Source organism: Sinocyclocheilus rhinocerous, unplaced genomic scaffold, assembly GCF_001515625.1.
Source record: "Sinocyclocheilus rhinocerous isolate Xijiao unplaced genomic scaffold, SAMN03320098_v1.1 scaffold178, whole genome shotgun sequence".
Taxonomy (NCBI): Eukaryota; Metazoa; Chordata; class Actinopteri; order Cypriniformes; family Cyprinidae; genus Sinocyclocheilus; species Sinocyclocheilus rhinocerous.
Window position 1 is genome coordinate 32,584 of NW_015653463.1, and position 19,117 is coordinate 51,700.

Consider the following 19,117-nt stretch of genomic DNA (forward strand, 5'->3'; position numbering starts at 1 on the left):
TCTTCGCATAAGAGTGGAAGCTGTTGTAGCAGCATAGGGAAGGATTCATGCTGCTGTCATGTTCAATAAGCACTTACAGGTGCTGGTGAACGGGTTTCCATGCTTTTTCAACCAGATATTTCAATTCCATATTGACTGGATGTTTTGAAACTAGGGGTGTAACGGTACACAGACATGACGGTTCGGTGCGTAACTCGCTTTTGACGTCACAGTTCGGCATGGTTTCGGTACAGCAGGAGGAAAAAATACTAAACATAATATTTTTTTAATTAAACAATGTTTTGCTCTTTCTTTAAATAAATTCAATTAGAATTACAATTTTCTTTAAATCTACCTCATAAAATAAAAAAAATCTATAAAAAACTACCTCTGCTCTAAACTATAGGGAGCCCTTTTACTTTAATGAGGTTACAATTAACAAAAGAGCCCAAACTAAAATTGAATTACTATTCATTTATAACTACAATAATCAACACTCAAATTAAAAAAATCGTATGCAAACATGTAAATTGCACTCAATACAGTTTTAAATGAACATCTAAATTATACAATTTCTTTTTGTTTTTGAAATATAATCAGAGATTTATTTAAATATAGCCTACATTAAATGATTAAGACATCACTAACAGGTAAAGCAAAATTCAATGAGTATATAGTCTAATATTTCTAGACTTGATTTCTCTAGCAAATAATGAGCTGTAGACACTGATGACTTGCCTGAGGTAAATGAAATGCTACGTGACATTTTAAACACGTCTTTCCGCGAGTGAAACACTGATTAAGCGATTACAATGGGCATGAGATGTTAATTCATGTTTATTTCACATTAAAACTAGTAAAGATGAAGGGATGATCGTGCTCCCTCACGCTGTCGTCAGAACTGAGGCGTTTACACAGTAAACTTGTCACATCACATCAAAGAGCGTCAAAACGGCATTTATTGTCAGAATTTCCTTTTTTCCCAAACATTTTCGGTACGAATACATGTGCCGTTACACCACTAGTTGAAACACGTCACTATCACTCAAATTGCCTGTTGTTTTCATCTTTCTCTCTGCAGATGCAGCAGTTGTTCTATGAGAACTATGAGCACAACAAGAAAGGTTTCATCCAGGACCTTCACAGTAGCAAGATCCACAATGCCATCACGCTGCACCCCAACAAGCGTCCAGCTTATCAGTACAGGCTGCACAGCTACCTGCTCAGCCGCAAGATCTCTCAGCTCCGGTATCGCACGATTCTGCTGCACCGTGAAGGCGTCACCATGAGCCGACTCCGCAATGCTGCAGTGCAGTGGGAGGACCAGCTCCTGGGGGCACCACCGTCCTACACAGGCTATCGCCCCACAGAGGAGGGAGGTGTCATAGAGTGGGATTTTCTGACCGGCAGGCACCTGTACTCCACCAGCGAGAGGCAGATGCCCCGTCAAGGCCTTGGAAACCTGGTCCGCTCAGCACTCGAAGATACAGTGCTTCAAGTGATGGAGATGATCAACGAGAACGCCAAAACTCGAGGCCGCATTATAGACTTCAAGGAGATCCAGTATGGCTATAGAAGGGTGGATCCGCTTCACGGTGCCGAATACATCTTGGACCTTCTGCTGCTTTACAAGAAGCACAAGGGTAGGAAAGTGACGGTGCCAGTGCGGAGACACGCTTACCTTCAGCAGTCCTTCAGTAAACCATTCTTCAGCGAGGCAGAGGAACTGGATGTTGGCGACCTAGTTGACGCCGTCAACGGTGACTCTCGTTCGCTCTCTTTCCTCTCCAGCTCGCTCAAGATCTTCTCTTCCTTCCAGATCTCAGAATCCACAAAAGACGTGCAAGAGCAAAGTCAGACAAAAATCCACTTCCTTGTACCGCTCACGGGTCGCTATGAAGTCTTTGTACGTTTCATGGAAAACTTTGAGAGAATCTGCCTGATCCCAAACCAGAGTGTGAAACTGACCATAATCCTGGTTGACAGTGATACAAACCAGGATAAGGAGAGACACCTGGAGCTGATAAAGGAATATCGTAACAGATATTCTAAAGCAGACCTGTTTATCATACCCATGATGGGAGGCTTTTCTCGAGGCCTCGCCCTTGAGATGGGTTCTTCTCAGCTGGCTAACAACTCACTGCTGTTTTTCTGTGATGTGGACCTGGTCTTCAACGCTGATGCTCTTCAAAGGTGTCGAGACAACACTGTTGAAGAAAGGCAGGTATATTTCCCTATCGTCTTCAGTCAGTATGATCCCAAAATTGTCTATGCTGGAGGCCCTCCTGAAGACAGCGCCTTTGTTTTCACCAAGAAGAGTGGATTCTGGCGAGATTATGGATTTGGTATCACCTGCATATTCAAAAGTGACTTGCTTAAAGCTGGGGGTTTTGACACCTCAATACAAGGCTGGGGTTTAGAGGATGTCGATTTGTTCACGAAAGTCGTTAATTCTGGCTTGAAAGTGTTTCGCTCCCAAGAAGCAGGTATTGTGCATATTTATCACCCTGTCCTGTGTGACACACATTTAGACCCTAAGCAATACAAAATGTGTGTCGGGTCTAAAGCGAGCACTTATGCATCCACAATGCAGCTGGCAGAATTGTGGTTGTCCAAACATTTAGGCGTCGGTTATAACAGGACTTCCTCCTGATGTTGCAAGCAATCCCTGGAGTTTGCCTCAGATCTGCAAAAGTGCAAAGCAGTTCATTCACTGTATGTGTGATATTTGTATTTTCTGGATAAGTGTACATCCTATCAAATAAGTACACTCCAAATTCTTTAGTGCAACGTTCAAAAGTTTTTCCTGCTATCTAAGTATGATGCAGCATCTTCAGAAAGATATTTATTGAACAGGTCTGAAAAGAAGGTCACTTTGGAACGTATGTAATGAGCTTATTTTGATCTTAATTTTTTTTCCATCTTGCAATCTTCTCATACACTCAGGAGCATGTTCTGTCACATGAACACAACATGGAATAAGGACACTGGTGTTCTCTGTGTGTCATTCAATAGAAACAAGCTAGTTCACACTGCAGTGGTTATAATAATAATAATAAAGATGACAATAATAATGTACAGAAAGTGCCACAAATGTGCTTTAAATTTCCTTGTTGAGGAAAGTGACAAGACAAATCGAGTTATCTGATTTATACAAAGAGAAATATTGTACCTTATCGCAGTATTTTTTTTAAGGAACTGTTCAATGATTTAATTTTTACCTAAATGTGTTCCATAATATAAAGGTACTGGTTACCATGTGGCTATGTCTTTGTTCTTTTTTCTTGTGTGCTTCAGTGAACAACTTACAACTGTTTTTGCTTTGTGGCTTTTATGATTTTTTTTTCATTTGTTGGTGGGAAAAGTTCAGTGACGTTAAAATTATTTATAATAAAAACATTGATATGCATTTGTCTATGGTTTAAATTGTTTTGTTGTAGTTGTTTTTACATTATTTCTTTTATTTTAATTACAATATTACCTTTACTTTCTTGTCAGATTTTATGTGAGAAATCCTAGACAATGTAGATTTTAGACATCCATCTGATACCAGGAAGGATGCAATTATCCATCATATTAAAAGTCCATCGTGAAATGGATCCAAATGTTACAATACATGAATAAATGTACGTTTCTAAGAGCTAAGATTAGGTATGCATGTAACATATCAGCATATCATCATGAAAAAATTATAGTATAAAATGATATGCGTATAAAAAAATTTAGAAACTTTTCTTAAAACAGATATTGTATGTGTCAGACTGTTCTCATCACTGTAGTAATTCTGTTGTTAGGTGTTAAATCATTTAAAACCCAAATTGTACAGCACAACCGCTTTGTGCTCATGTTTCTCAGCCAATTCTTCTCCCATGTGCTCTCTGTGCTACTTCTGCTGAGATATAAGCAGCATCACATCTTTGTCCACAAGGCTCATTATGCAAAAGGAGAAGAGGGACTAAAGAGAAAATGAACAAGACCTTTGCTGGAGATCTGCTTCTTTACGGTGCACCTTACATTTACATCAGTATAAAGAAAGATTGAGAATATTTGCTAAATTCTACATGGATGCCAAAAATCACACTAGTTTGTACACCTCTTTTTACTCTAAAAATAAGTATTTTAAGCTATTTACTTAGCTTAGAAAAATCTGTGACATAGGTGAGGTAAATAAAATTGTTCCTTTTTTAAATTGAATTTGTGTATGATGTGCTTATATGAACTCTTTATGATTTGATCGGAGATTAGTGGTGTGTTTACACTTGTAGTTCCGTCGTTCTCTTGGTTCTTTTGGTGCAGACCAAAGCAGAAAATGCATTTAGTCCTGGTTTGCTTAGTGTTCACACCAGGCCTGGTCTCAGAATCAAATCACTGAAGGTGCTTCTGAAAATAGTGAAGGGTGCCTTAATTCACGTCTGTTGTGACATATTTTTACCCTGTCCATTGCACAAAGAGCACTCCCTTTATAATCACTAAAAAGCTGTCACTAATCTTAGTTTATCGCAAGATCACTTTGAACTCCGAGGGATTGGCTATTGCTTTCAAAAAATCAAAAGATATGTCTGTGATTGGCTGCGTTGTTGTAGTATTAAAACAACGTTGTAGTATTGTTGTAAACAGAAACCTTTGATGCTCTCCAGAGTGCAAACACACACTGAATCATTTGCCATATCTGTTTCGCCAATATGCTATTACAGCTTTAACTGCGGGGTGCTCTTGCTTTCGTTTGAGGTTGTTTAACACCCTCAGGCACCCCGTAGGCCTGGTTCACATTGGGTGCTTCTCAAATGGAAGGACACATCCTTGTGAAACTGCATATCTAGGCTGCCACATCATCCAGCTCCATCGAAGGACGTCTCAAATTGAAGGATCTGCGGTGGACAGCACATTCCAGGGCCCAGTTTTATTGAAGGGCTCCTCTCTGACAACAACAGTCAACAAAGGTTTGCAACATTTTGATTGGAACTTGGTGGACTAACACAAACAAACAAACTGTCCAGCATTGGCATTGCTGTATATTAGCAGTATATGATTTTCTATTTTACATTAGATGTTATATAGCTGATGTCAGTTAATAACAAATAATCTTCGTTTATTTGTTTGATGATAAGTTTCTTGGCCTTATTAGTCTAAAAGAAGCAACAGTTTATCTTAAAATATACAACTTAATAATTTTATACGTACATCTTATGTGCTTTACTCCTTTTCATGCATGGTATTCATTTATTAGTAGTTGTTGATTACTCTTGTTGTTGTTTATTTTTTGTTAATAACATTTATAAAGGAAGACATGTGTCTTCCTTGTGCTGAGAATACAGTAAGAGGCTCTACAAGTTATAAATGCCAGCAATCTTTCAGATAAATGCTCTCTCCAGTTTAACTTTATTCTAATACATTAAAATACATATTAATTCTAATACATTAATATATGTATTATATATATATATATATATATACAGCTATATACAGTATATATATATTTTTTTTAATCGCTTATATATATACACACACATACATATAGTATATCAGTCTGGGAAGTAAACAAAAAAATGTACTAGCCAATGACGATTCAATTGCCTAAGTATCCGTAGAGGGTTGTGTTGTCAGAAAAACTTTGTAAATAAGCCTCTTGACCTTTGAGAAATTTTCATTTAGTAGTAGGTGAGAGCACTTATCATCATGACAGGTGTAAAGAATCGTTGTGACCATCCTGCTCTAAAGGTTAATGTCTGGATTCGTGAGGCATGCACACACCTTAAAAATAATTAATGAAACAAGAGCTGGTAAACACTCCAGTGTACTGTGGGGCTAACAATATTTGTTTCTGCTAAATACTACTGCACTATGAAAATTACTAATAAATAGTTTTCATAGTGCAGTAGTACTGTATTATAGTGACCCAACTCTCAAGCCCCGTCCACACAGTGACTTTGCTGCTGCGGGCTGCTTATCAGCGATCAAGATGCTATATGCATTTCTACTGTTGTTTGTCAGTAATAACATGAGCAGAGCAACCATTCCGCAGCTACAGATAATCTTTATCTATACCGTATCAAACCATTTTGACAGTGAATCTTTTTCTGATACAGGCTGATACAATGAATAATTTGTTGGGCAACCATTTATATATAAATATCTCCAGTGTGTCTATGAATTGTATCGTACTACAAGATGGAAAATCAGCATGTTTATTTTTTAAACCAAATCAGTCTTTTTAAAAGAGACTGACTTAAATCTGAATTAAAAGAGCAATGCTTCAATCTGTTATTTCTCAGATCATTTTACAATGCTGCCCATTTAAAAATTACTAAAAAACAGATGAAAGAATAGTGTATAATAAAACTTGACCTATTAGTCAACTCCAGTGTGGTACAAACACTCTTCACAGTATTCAAAATATTACACAATCATACCTGAATTTATGAATCAGTCTAGTTTCTTTTAAAATAATGGAATAAGCATCTCAGCCTATTAGAAAAAGGATGTACACAATTGATAAGGTTATGAATTTTAATGATATGTCCATATCTCATACCTAAAAGAGATAAATAAGAAATTCAGTGTAATTTTACAATGAAGAATAGATCATTAAATGTTTGCAACATCCGCTGTTTATTGATTGATTTATTTTAGTGTGGGATGTCTAACAGCATTTTTCTGTACAATCAATATTATTGTTAACTTTTATTTACTACATCTGATGAATGTAAAAAATTATAATAATAATAATTTACAGCATATAGACTTGTTTGCTTTAATTCCTAACAGAAAGGATACATTTTTCCTGACTCCCAAAAGTTGCTTTTCATTTGCATAAAGTTTCAATTTACTCAAGATACAAACAAATAAATAAATATGGAGATAAAGAGATTTTGGATTAAGTATTTGCATTTGCTAGAGATTTGCAGAGTTTTGCATTTTGTGTTTGTGGTTCTGTGTTTAGAGTTTAGGCTTTTGGGACAATGAGCCAAAGATTCAGCAAACGTGTAACTGTTGTGAAAAACCGTGATATTGAAATGCACTTAAATGCCTTTACAGGAGCCTGTAATCAGAGACTGAAGCCCTTCATCAGAGGCTTCCAGTCACAGAAATGATCCACAACTCTCCTGCTGTTACGCTGAGAAATGTCCCTACAGAGTGTGCTTGTAAATTACAGTCTGTGTGAACCTGTGGCCAGCACTGTTTATCTAGTGGTTTCAACAGTTCCACCAACTGTGAATGTGGGAGTCACTTCAACAAGTTGCGTATTATGTCTTGAAGAAACTGCTGTCTGTTTAAACCGCTGTAGCTGGCCAATATCAGCTATGATGCATTTTGAAGGACTGCCATAATAACACACCCTAATCTTTACTGATGTGACATTTAAAGAAAACAGACAAGCCATCAGATCCCCCAAGAAAAGTCATAATTGTTACTGTTATCGACTATTTATGTTTCTAGAACATTTTTGTTCACTGTTCCTTGCTGGTGGAATGATCTTCCCACCCTCAGCTGGAATGCCAAATCCCTCAGTCCCTTTCACTTTCCCTTAATCCTTCCCTGTTCTAACTTGTAACCTACTATTCTAAACAATGTCTGAAAGTATGTATTATGAGCACTTGTGTTATTTACCTCTTTAGGATGAATCGCTTGTTGTGTTCCTCATTTGTAAGTCACTTTAGATAAAAGCATCTGCTAAAATGTATGACCCATCACCATATGCCTCTTTTCCAGACGCTGGAGGAAGCTTGTGATGAAGTTGATGTGTGGACTTTCAGCAGCTGGATCTGTCACTCCACAATTCTTTCTCTGCTCTTTAGTCAGGGAGAATATTGCTTGTGATAAAGATGAGGTGTAGTGGCCAGGCCAAAATAGAAGGCAGCATGCAGCTTAATGTCTTTTTTTTTTGTTACATTTTGAGTGTTTGTCTTTTTGCATTGATTTTTTGCATTTGAAAAAATTAGCAAATTTATTGTGTTCAATTATTTACTTATTTATTTTAAGATATCAGTATGTTATGACTTGTTGAGGCACCTGACTATAAGGCCAATTCATTATTAAATAACAATGTTATATTATACTACTATGAATATCCCATCAGTACATTTATGCAACCTGTTAAAACGTGAGTGTGAAGCAGGAACTGCTTGCCATTTTGCAGATTTGGTCTGGGATTTGGTACGAGTTTCAGGTTTTGCTTATAGTTTTTCAAGTTTGAATTTTAGTGTGTAAACAATTGGGAAAACTGTAATAGCAATTGGATGTCTTTGCTTTTTTAATGAGAAGAGGTATGAATAATATTTTGCTAGCAGAAGTGATGAATGACTGCTACATTATCATCTGAATGAAGGGAAAACAAATGGATTGACACGCTCATCAGATCTCATAATGTGCTGCTGCTAAAGTGTTGAAATTGATTAAAGCATGCTCAGTGTGCATGAAATGCAGACTTTGCCAGAGCAGATCATTACAGATTTAGAATATAACATACAGTGTTGGAGAGTAACTAATTCTATGTAAGGGAATTACGTAACTTAATTACAAAATAAATGTAACTGTAATCTGTTACAATTACTGAGAAAAAATGTGTAATTAAAGTAGTTACTTATGAAAATGCTAACGATTACAAAGTTACATCTGAATATTTTCACACACATACAGATATGATTGATTTCTTTCCCAAATTGCATTGACTGCTTTAAAATATGAGACACCAACATTTCAGTACACAGAATAGGACACATGCTTATTCTAACTGTTTTAAGTCCTATTTAGGTTTATGATTTTTTTCCCCCCAAGGCATTGTTAGGATTTGATTTCAAAAACAGTATCATACTATATGTTATATCATATCATATATATCATACTGTAGCGAATCAGCTCAAAGGGGAAATATGAATAATTAATCATAACTAGTTATAATTAATTATAAATATTTAGATCCGCTGTAAGTATTTACTTGACCTCTCAGGGTCAACTGTCTGTCAATTCTAAGAACGTTAATTTCCTGGTTAAGGGAAATAACTTTCTTACTGTACAATGCTACAATACTATATACAACTATATCTTGTTATGATTGTAAATTTGCATTTAACCTCAAAACGATCTCAAAGTAAAAAGAGGTGCTAAGTCAGATTTTGTGGTGGCTGTTTAAATTATAATCTTTTTATCATCTTAATTCAAGTGAAGGATTTTGAAAGTCTGACAGTAATCAGTGTTGAGCACTACTGTAAGGTTAACCCTGCCTGCTTTAAATATTAGAAAATGATTATCAGTTGAAAACATTCATTAGAAATTTAGAAAAGTAATCAAATGTAATCAGTTTAATAAAGTAATTGATATTACACTACTTATTAAATTTTAAACAGGGTAACTTGTAACCTGTAACCTATTACATTTCCAAAGTAACCTTCCCAACACTGATAACATAACAATATATTTGAGTAACAGTGAATCTGTGTGAATCCCAATAATGTCACGAATGGTGCTGGCTCTGAAAAGAATAGACAGAAGAAAAAAATCATGACCGAGAGGCACAAAATCATTTCCAGAACATTTTCATTCACAGTTCTTTGCTGGTGGAATTATTTCCTAATCCAGCCAAATCCCTGAAAGATTTATCTAAAAACTCATCTCTTCTGTGAACACAACTGTATCCTGCTTCTTCTACGCTTTCACAATTCCTAATACCTCCCTGTTCTGGCTTACATGAAATGTCTGAAACTTATTATTAGCACTTCTCATATTTATTGCATCCTTAAGATAATGATTAATCGCTTGTTGTATTCCTCATTTGTAAGTTGATTTGGACAAAAAGCAGTAAACACTGCAAACTAAATGTTAATACACATTAGTGCTAGGGAAACAGTTTTAGGGGTTTAGCAATCACTGTAACTGCAGGGGGCGCATGAAACTTTTTACATTTTTCCTAAGAGTACCCACATGAACCAAATGAGGGTGATGTATTGCAAGAAAAATCCATTTCATTTATTTTAATGTATAGGTTATGAACCAAAGTTGTATCATGGCTGTCAGCATTCCTGTTATTTACATTTATGTCATGAAGACTCTTTGAATTGTACAAATGTGTGATCAGTGTTTATTATTCAAGTTACTGAGCAAATGGAACTTGAATGCACACACTATAAAGCTGACATTATTTTAAAATATTCATACATCAGCTCACTCTGTTGTTCTGAGCTCGGATGCTCATGTTAATAGGACAGCTCACCAAAAAATGAACATTTTGTCAATTTACTCACCCCACAAATTGTTTCTATTAAGTAGTAAATAAAGTAAACATTATTTGTATGTTTACTTCTGAAGGTTAACAGTGCAGTAACTCATAACACATAGGATGGCATTCAAAAGCCGGCCCAGGAAACAATCAAAAACTTCTGGAATATTTGTGGCAAGACTGAAATAATGATTCCAAACAACAGCATTTAATGGTTTTTATTGATGTCCTTAGACAGATGTATTTCTGATGGACTCCTACTTGACATGTAACGATTAACCTCACTCTTATGGCGAACAACGACACGACTGGAGAGAGACAGTGATATCCTGAGAAAAGCAGTTAGCCAGGAGGCCATCCCAGCTGACGACCCCCCAGCACGTGGATGTGAACATGGTAAACGGTCTGACCCCCGTCAGGACCCTCATTGAGCACCAGTCGATATCCTCGGGGCAATCCCACCTCCTCGGCACACTTCTTAGCAACGATCATCAGGTGTCCAAGCAGCTGTGCCAATATAAATAAACAATCATAACACATAATATTTCATAATAGACATTAACCAATAGGTCTAGTGGCATAGAGTTTTAAAGTGCCCCTATTATGGATTTTTGAAAATGACCTTTCATGCAGCGTGTAACACCACTCTAAGTGAATGAAACCATCCTGCAAAGTTTTAAATCTGAAAGTGCACCGTGTATAAAGTTATTGGGCCTCATTTACGAAACGAACGTACAACAGAAAATTGGGCGTACGGTCGTTTCAACGCAAAACTTGGAATTTATCAATATGGATGTGAGCGGTGGCTACGATCAAATCTCACGTCTGGTCTCAGCTCGTCTATGCAAGTTTTTGAGTTACCTGAACTTGCGCGCAGCATAGTAAATACGGTGGAGAATTGTAGAATGACAGCATTTTGTTCATTTTTATTTTCCTGACCGTCAAGCGACGTCAACATGAAACATTAGCATATTGCCCGCCCAGTTGTTGGTCTTTTCGCATTGGTCTAAATGAAAATGCAAATTCATTCTTTGCCACTAGGTGCCGCTTTTGGAGCGATGATAATAGCGTTTTCCCCGGTAACGCTGTACACAAAGTAGCACTGCGCTCACAAACGCTGCTTTATCAGGCATTACAGGCGAGATCCAATCGGACCAATCACCGCAGATTAGCATCACGCAAAGGAGGGGTTTGGAAAAATGAATCGTTGAGCGAATCGTTTGGGAGTCGTTGAGCAAGTAAGGTAAAAAATAAATGCATATTATAAGATAATGAAAGTGCTTTTTGACCTTGCAACGCATGTCAACCTGTTGTTGGGGACTCCCAAAACCAAAATATGAACATTTCATTACCCATAAATAGGGGCACTTTAAAAAGTGCCTCAATAATAAAGCTGACGAAACTAGACAGTAATACTCATTTAAATTATGAAAATTGATTTTTAATAACTTTCAATTGTTTAATAACTGAATTAGTGGTGAAGATCTACACTACCCACAATCCATGAAGAGAATCTTCAATCTACCAATCAGAGAAGTCACGAAATCACAAAAAAAAATTTGTAGCAGTCTGATATTTTTTATTTTTCTGTTGTTAAAATATGTTGTTGTGATGTTGCTTAACTGAGATTTACTTTTGTAATTGTTCCATTTTTTGCTTACACTATACCCTTTTTGTTCACATTATATATTATTATAATACTTTTCACTCCTAAGAGACATCTAGTGGTTCGAGCTGCTAAATGTATGAACACAGGTGAATCTATTTAACCTCTTCTTGTTTGCTACTGTTTGGCACCCTGATGAAAGCCTGTTTGGCCAGATACACATCGGTGTTTCCTAACATGTAGCCCTGCAAATACAGGCTTTTTAAATACTAAAATTAATGCACTAAAAATTAAAGTCTATGCAAATCTATCTCTGGATGTGGAATTCTGCCACTTCTATGAGATAAGATAAACCTACAATAGGTTTGAACATTGAACTGACTTGAGCTGAATAACAACACTGTTGTCTTCCATAGAGCTCTACTTTAGAGCTACTATACAGCAGAATTTGAATTTTTCATATATTTAAAGTTGTCTGCATCAATGATTTTGTTATTTTCCTGTTTATTATTGTTAGGCTGCTTTGAAACAATCTGTATAAAGAACTAGAAGGTGACTTGACTTAATGTTGTGTGCAGAACTGTTTATTAAAGAATGTTTATTAAGTGTCCATGGAGAAAACAAAAAGTACTTCAGAAACAAAGCCACATATATGTAAATACTATGGTAATCAACAGATTCATGGGCACTAGATTCATTGGAGGTCTGTGGCTAATGAAGTAGTAACTTCAAACACATTTTGTTACCGTATCAGTTTAATACTGACCTCTTTATCATCGTCCTCTGCTTCTGAGATCTGAGAGATGGGCTTTTTGGGGACCACCAAGAAGTGAGTGGGAGCCTGAGGGGCCACATCATGGAAGGCAATACACTAATACACAAACACAGAGAAAGTTTAACAACGTGCATTCTACATTAAACTAGGTGTATGAAATATCTATTTAAAATGAAGCATAAAAATAGCACAGCTGCTGTGCAACAAAAACCATTCATTAACATATGCGCAATCGCAGCATGTGGAGAAATGCGACAGTTCACAGTCAAGTGCAGAACACGTGAACTAGCGCAAAAATATGGCACATTTCCAGATCTCCTCGATTCCAGCTGAACTGCAGAGCTCGCGTTGAATTTGCAACGGAACTGCAGATGCATCGATAACAGAGATCAGACAGTTTATGGTTCTCACTGAAAAACATGTTAATGCTGCGGCAGCAGGCGCAGAATCAACCGCATTGGCGTGTCAGCGCTGAAGCAGTGCAGCTGCACAAACAGACCGCACCTGATCATCTTCATAGATGATGTTGGCAGGAATCTCTTTCCGGATGATTTTGCCGAAGATCGTGTCTCCTCCCGGCTGCGCGCTCTGAGCTCGAGACACCTCATCCGCCATGATGACCACAGCGATCTGCTTCTGTCAATCACACACAGCTCAGAACGACAACGATTGGACAATTCCCTCTGACGACCGAGCACATGATTGGACAGCTAAAATTAACTCTTTTTCATAATAAAAGCCTCAAGCGAAGTTTTCAAAGTTTATTTAATCTAATATGTGACCCTGGAGCACAAAAGCAGTCTTAAGTCGCTGGGGTATATTTGTAGCAATAGCCAACAATACATTGTATGGGTCAAAATTATCAATTTTTCTTTTATGCCAAAAATCATTAGGATATTAAGTAAAGATCATGTTCAGTGAAGATATTTTGTCAATTTCCTACTTTAAATATATCAAAACTTAATTTTTGATTAGTAATATGCATTGCTAAGAACTTCATTTGGGCAGCTTTAAAGGTGTTTTTCTCAATATTTTGATTTTTTTTGCACCCTCAGATTCCAGATTTTCAAATAGTTGTATCTCGACCAAATATTAACAAACCATACATCAATAGAAAGCTTATTTATTCAGCTTTCATTTTATGTATAAATCTCAATTTCCAAAAGTAGACCCTTATGACTGGTTTTGTGCTCCAGGGTCACACAAGCGTTCAGCGCACTGTTCTAGAATGTTTTCTCGATGTAGTGGTAGTCTACTATATTCATAATAATAAACTAATATAAACCTAATTACCTATATTAATTGAATGACACTGATATTTAGAGTGCTCTAACTCGGTTTATTTCTGCTGTGTTGTAACAGATTTATGCTAATTTCAGCAGCAAGATCCCTGTCACAGAATTTTAAAAAAATGACAGCAAGATCGCAGTCACAGAATCTTTCAGTTGAATTAGGTTTTATTATTCCTTCATTTTAATATTCTATGACTGCGATCTTGCTGCTGAAATTTGCATGGATCCGTTACAGCACAGAACAGGAAAAAAAACTGAATTAGATCAGTAGCTCAATGCAAACCTAAGAACTCCATTATGGAGTAATAAAGTAAGGTATAGTAAAACACTTCATAAAACTGTTTATGTATTTCAGCGTTATTTTCGGAATGTGGGGTCTCTGCAGAGCAAAAGTTGGCGACTTGTTTCTAAACATGAAAATTATGCCTTTTTTTATTGAGCAGAACAAAGTTTACAAAAATGTACATAACAACATGCCAGAGTGTACAAACCATTGTTTCATGAATCAAAAACAAGCATATTCGTAAAAAATATTAAATTAATATTAAATATAGAAAATAACAAGTTTTCTTTGCTTGTTAATTAACAATATTCTCCAAACTGGTGCAGTAGTCCTTAGTCTCTTAAAGAAAATTACTGAAATTTGGCTTGGATCCTGACCATCTCTTCTTATGTATGGGAAATTTTCCCAAAAACATGAAAATGATGCCACCTCGAAACTCGACTGTCACTGTGACGTCAGTAAGTCCGGAAACGCCCCTCGGTTTTGGCCACGCCCACAGGTTACTCTTCTGCAGAATTATTTTTCGCGTCCGTTGGCTTTTATTTTGAAACGTGTTACTTCCGTGTTGTGATTCGTACACTGCTGACATGTCTAACAGATGTGTTGTGTTCTGTGTTTTACTGGCAGGATTTTGCTTCATTTCGTGGAAGCACTCGTTGATTGGTAAGACTCTATCATGATAATCATTATTCTGGCAGAAAAATGAAAGCAGAAAATCCAGAATTTCATCATGCTAAGCTAAGCTCGCTTTTAGGAGAGGAAGGAAAACATATTGAAATTCCTAATATTAACTTGGAATCATTAAATCATCTTATTGTTTATCAAATTATGATAACTTTTTTTAATCCAAATTTCTTCATTGGAATTGGATATTGTTCTTATTTTGAAATCAGCTTGGGCTAATGCTACTGCAATTGCAAGTGATAAAGTGAGCCAGGGCTGCTAAAATTCAAGATGGCAGGTGTTTTACGTGTGTGATCATGTGTGTTAAAGGTGTTAAAGATGCTCTGAAGCTGGCTGGACGCGGGTTCATATTCCTGGGCATCTGCACATGGCTGATTTACATGTTCCCGAGGCTGAAGTATTTCTTCTTTCCAGTGTGTCAAGAGCTCCCAGACAGTGCGTACATTCAGCGGACAATCTGATGTTTGTGTAGTTGTGCATTTTCTGTAAAAGCTTATTTTTATAATTAAAGTTGACATTTGTCATCTCGCAGGCCCGCTGCTTGAATCCAACAGACAGAAAGAAGAGCAAGTCAGAAGAGCTCAACAACATCAACACAATGACAAGGTTCAACACATGACTCTGTCTTTAAAAGTGAATCAATATGAAATGTTCCACTGTAGATGAGTATGATATGAATATAAAATCTTGTAATGATACATGTGTTGTTTCTCATGATATGAAGACATCTGACTATGCTGAAAGTGTGATAAAGCCGAGGCAGAGCGTGTTACTTCAGCAGAGAATGGAACGATACCATCGGATGACAGGAGAGACCTGGAAACTGAGCCGGGGTTTTCCTGTCGGGGTGAGAAGACGCATTATCACCCAGAACATGACGGGTGTTCTTCTGTTTTTACTTCTTTTTTTAAACAATTAAAAATAAGAATTAAAGTACATTTAATCAGTTAGCAGACGCTTTTATCCAAAGCGACTTACAAATGAGGACAATGGAAGCAATCAAAATCAACAAAAGAGCAATGATATACAAGTGCTATGACTCAGTTAGCTTAACGCAGTACACATAGCAAGGTTTTTCTTTAAATCATATAATGAATAAAAAGAAAACAGATAGAATAGAAAAAGAACAGAGCAAGCTAGTGTTAGAGGCCTTTTTTTGCTTTTTGTTAATTGTATAATAAATAAAAAGAAAACGGATAGAATAAAAAGAATAGAGAAGCTAGTGAGAGGTTTTAAAAAAAAGAAAAGAAAACAAGCAGTTAGTAAATGAATAGAGTGCAAGTCTAAAAGGGGCAAGTAAAAAAAATAGGATGAAATGACACTATTGGAAACATAGATAAACAATTTAGATTACCGACTGCACCTATGATATGGTTCAGGGGGAAGAGGACCAGAGGTGTGGTGATGCTGGTGTAGACGAGAATCCTAATCAGGGAGCCAGAAGGAGACGCAAGCTTCTTCAGACTGTTACCCAAGATCCTGTCCAACAGGAAGTGCCCAAGCAGAAGAAGGTGAATAAAAGCCTTTTTCTTGGAAAGGTGCTCTAAAGGATCCCTTGATTATAGACATACAGTTGTGACCAGAATTATTGGCCTCCTTGGTAAATATGAGCAGCGAGGGCTGTGGAAAGTTCTGCATTGTTTGTTTACCCTTTCGATCTTTCACTCAAAACCATTTCCTTTCATTGAAGTAAAACAGTTGAAAGCGGGAGGGGAAATTAAATGAATGTTTTCTCCAGTGCATGTTGACCAGCAATTATTAGCACGCCTAGAAATATCTCTGAAGTAAATTCATATTCATATTTACATTTTAGCACACCAGGGTGAATAAAAAGCCATGACTTTTCTATTTCACAGGACTATAAATATAAATAGAGAACACAAAGGCCTAAATCCTTTCATCATCCTCCATCACAAACAGAACAAGATTGCTAAACTTCACAAATTAGAAAGTGGCTGTAAGTAAAGAGCTAAAGCGTTGAAAATTGCTACAAATCTGCCTGGAAGAAGACGTCTGTATTGTCTTGTTGTGTGGTGAGGAGGATAGTTTGAGTGGCCAAAGACTCTCCAAGTATCACAGCTGGGGAATTGCAGAAATTAGTTGAGTCTTGGGGTTAAAAAGCCTTAAAAGTATATCAGACATCCCTTACAAGCTGTTTGGGAGGATTTCAAGAGAAAAATATTCTGCTGTCACCTAAAATACACTATTCAACTTGCATATTGCATATAAAAAACTTGCATCTAAAAGAAAAAAAGTGCAGTGACAGATCACTGTAGCGCCTCAGTTCAAGCGGCACATGTGAACCGATCATCTTTTCATATTTACTTAAAGCACGAAATAAACATGAGTGAACATCAGAAGGTATTTTATGTCAAAGCCTATTTGTAATGAAAGATCAAAAGTATAATCAATGCAGAACTTTTTTTTCCAGAGCATCCTTTGCTCATATTTACCAAGGGAGGGGGCAGTAATTCTGACCACAACTGTAAATGTATGTAGCACTTTCAGAAACGGCCCCCTGTGTTATGGTCCTGTGTGGAAGAAATGTTTTTTTCTCCCGTTAAAGGTCATAGTTTTGCCTGACGAGCCGTCAGCGGATACTGAAGGGGTGAGTGAACTTACACCACAGAAAATATAGAACAAGAAGGCAGATCATGACCCAATAATAACTGGTACTTTCTTCTGTGAAGGCATGTTTTTATAGTTGCATCTCTGCTCTGTAATTCACTGACAGGTTGTAAAAATAGCTCTAAGATGTCCAAGCGGAAGAACGATCTGCAGGAGATTCCTCAAATCCTGGAGTTCTCTGGTGAGTCTCCCTGATTACTGTGATCTGGTTTGAGTAGAGAAGATGCAAAGGTTATGTTCATGTCTTATTGTCATTAGCTGCTTCTTGACTGGATGATGAAGACAGGATACCATCCTGCTCTCTACACGCTGTGTACATCCTACCCCAGGACCGTGCTGATCGCCGCTGCAGACGTGAGCCTGGAGGAGGCTGGCGTTCTCACCAACACAGTGCTGAATGTGGAGGAGAAAGAGCCGTCCATTACCTAAGAGCACTTCTGTTTCTGAAAAGCTTTAATTGGACTGAATGGAACTGGTTACGGATATCAATGTCAGTGCAGTAATATCATGCACCAGTTGACAGGATTTTATTCTTTACATGTGGCATAATTGGGATACATTTCAGTGCAAATGCTTTTCGTTTGCTGATCTTAGATTTTCTATAAGATTGAGAATCAACTCAAGTTGATTACAGTTATCAACAATTTTTTGTTGGGTGTTGGGGAGTAACGAGTTACATGTAACGGAATTACGTAACTTTATTTTAACTTTATTTTAAGGTGTCCTTGTTACAGTGTAATTATACATTTAAGTACTGAGTAAAATACAGGCTGGTCTAACACATTCACTCTGAGTCTACGAAACCACGCTGTTGTAGCACATGGTCTTGATCTAATTACCATGGACTTCCCATGAAAGACATCATCTTGATGGCAGTATATATCTCTGTACAATCCCAATATATGCCTCCATGTCAATAGTACCTTCGCACATAATCCAGTCGCCCATCATGCTCTGCTGCACCCCCATACCATAATAGACGTTTGCTTTTGCTTCTGTCGCTGATGAAAGTCTGGATGCTCCCTCTGGTCTTTGGGACTGAGAACTCAAAATCCATTTTTCTCAGAAACACATTGAGATGAGCTCTGGCCCAGAACCCGGCAGCATCGCTGCATATAATTGATGTATAGCTTTCTGCTAGAGTAACAGAGATTCAAGTTGCATTTCTTGATGCAGCAGCAGACTGTGGTAATTGACCGCAGTTTTCAGTAGTACTCCTGAGCCCATGTGGCTATATTTAACACCGCAGCATTACGGTTTCTCATGCAATGGCATCTGAGGGGTCAAAGGTCAAGCACATTCAACTGAGATTTCCTGCCTTGTCCTTCATGTACTGTGATTTCTCTGGATTCCCTGAATCTTTTCACAATATTTTGTATGGTACTTGGTGACACCTAAATTCTTTGCAATTTTGCATTGTGAAATGTGATTTTTGATTTGACACTTCATCATGAAATTTGGCACAAAGTGATGAGCCATGATTCAGCTTTTCTTGCAAAGACTGAGATGCTCCTTTTTTACCCAAACATGATACCTTGACCTATTACCAATTCACCTGCTTACTGTGAACTGTTTCAAAACAGTTTAACTTGGATATTCTATAACCTTCTCATTTTTATTCTGACTCTGTCTCAACTTTTTTGGAATGTGTTGCAGC

General features: G+C 37.1%; 3 protein-coding genes across 3 annotated transcripts; 2 read left to right on the forward strand and 1 right to left on the reverse strand.

The window, feature by feature from the left end:
- Window positions 1–791: 791 nt before the first annotated feature.
- On the forward strand, window positions 792–3,224 carry LOC107715834 (chondroitin sulfate synthase 3-like). Its single transcript, XM_016522046.1, has 2 exons — window positions 792–795; window positions 1,005–3,224. Exons 1-2 carry the CDS (start codon window positions 792–794, stop codon window positions 2,630–2,632), a joined length of 1,632 nt encoding a protein of 543 aa, XP_016377532.1. The 3' UTR covers window positions 2,633–3,224.
- Window positions 3,225–10,395: 7,171 nt separating this feature from the next.
- Window positions 10,396–13,245, reverse strand: hint1 (histidine triad nucleotide binding protein 1). Its single transcript, XM_016522060.1, has 3 exons — window positions 13,078–13,245; window positions 12,565–12,669; window positions 10,396–10,699 (listed from the first exon to the last, which is right to left on the reverse strand). The coding sequence occupies exons 1-3, from the start codon at window positions 13,186–13,188 to the stop codon at window positions 10,535–10,537; spliced, it is 381 nt and encodes a 126-aa protein (XP_016377546.1). The 5' UTR covers window positions 13,189–13,245; the 3' UTR covers window positions 10,396–10,534.
- Window positions 13,246–14,707: 1,462 nt separating this feature from the next.
- Window positions 14,708–18,323, forward strand: ubxn8 (UBX domain protein 8). The gene is made up of 8 exons (XM_016522095.1): window positions 14,708–14,811; window positions 15,142–15,267; window positions 15,365–15,438; window positions 15,557–15,679; window positions 16,212–16,343; window positions 17,399–17,440; window positions 17,567–17,641; window positions 17,719–18,323. The coding sequence occupies exons 1-8, from the start codon at window positions 14,736–14,738 to the stop codon at window positions 17,887–17,889; spliced, it is 819 nt and encodes a 272-aa protein (XP_016377581.1). The 5' UTR covers window positions 14,708–14,735; the 3' UTR covers window positions 17,890–18,323.
- Window positions 18,324–19,117: the final 794 nt, after the last annotated feature.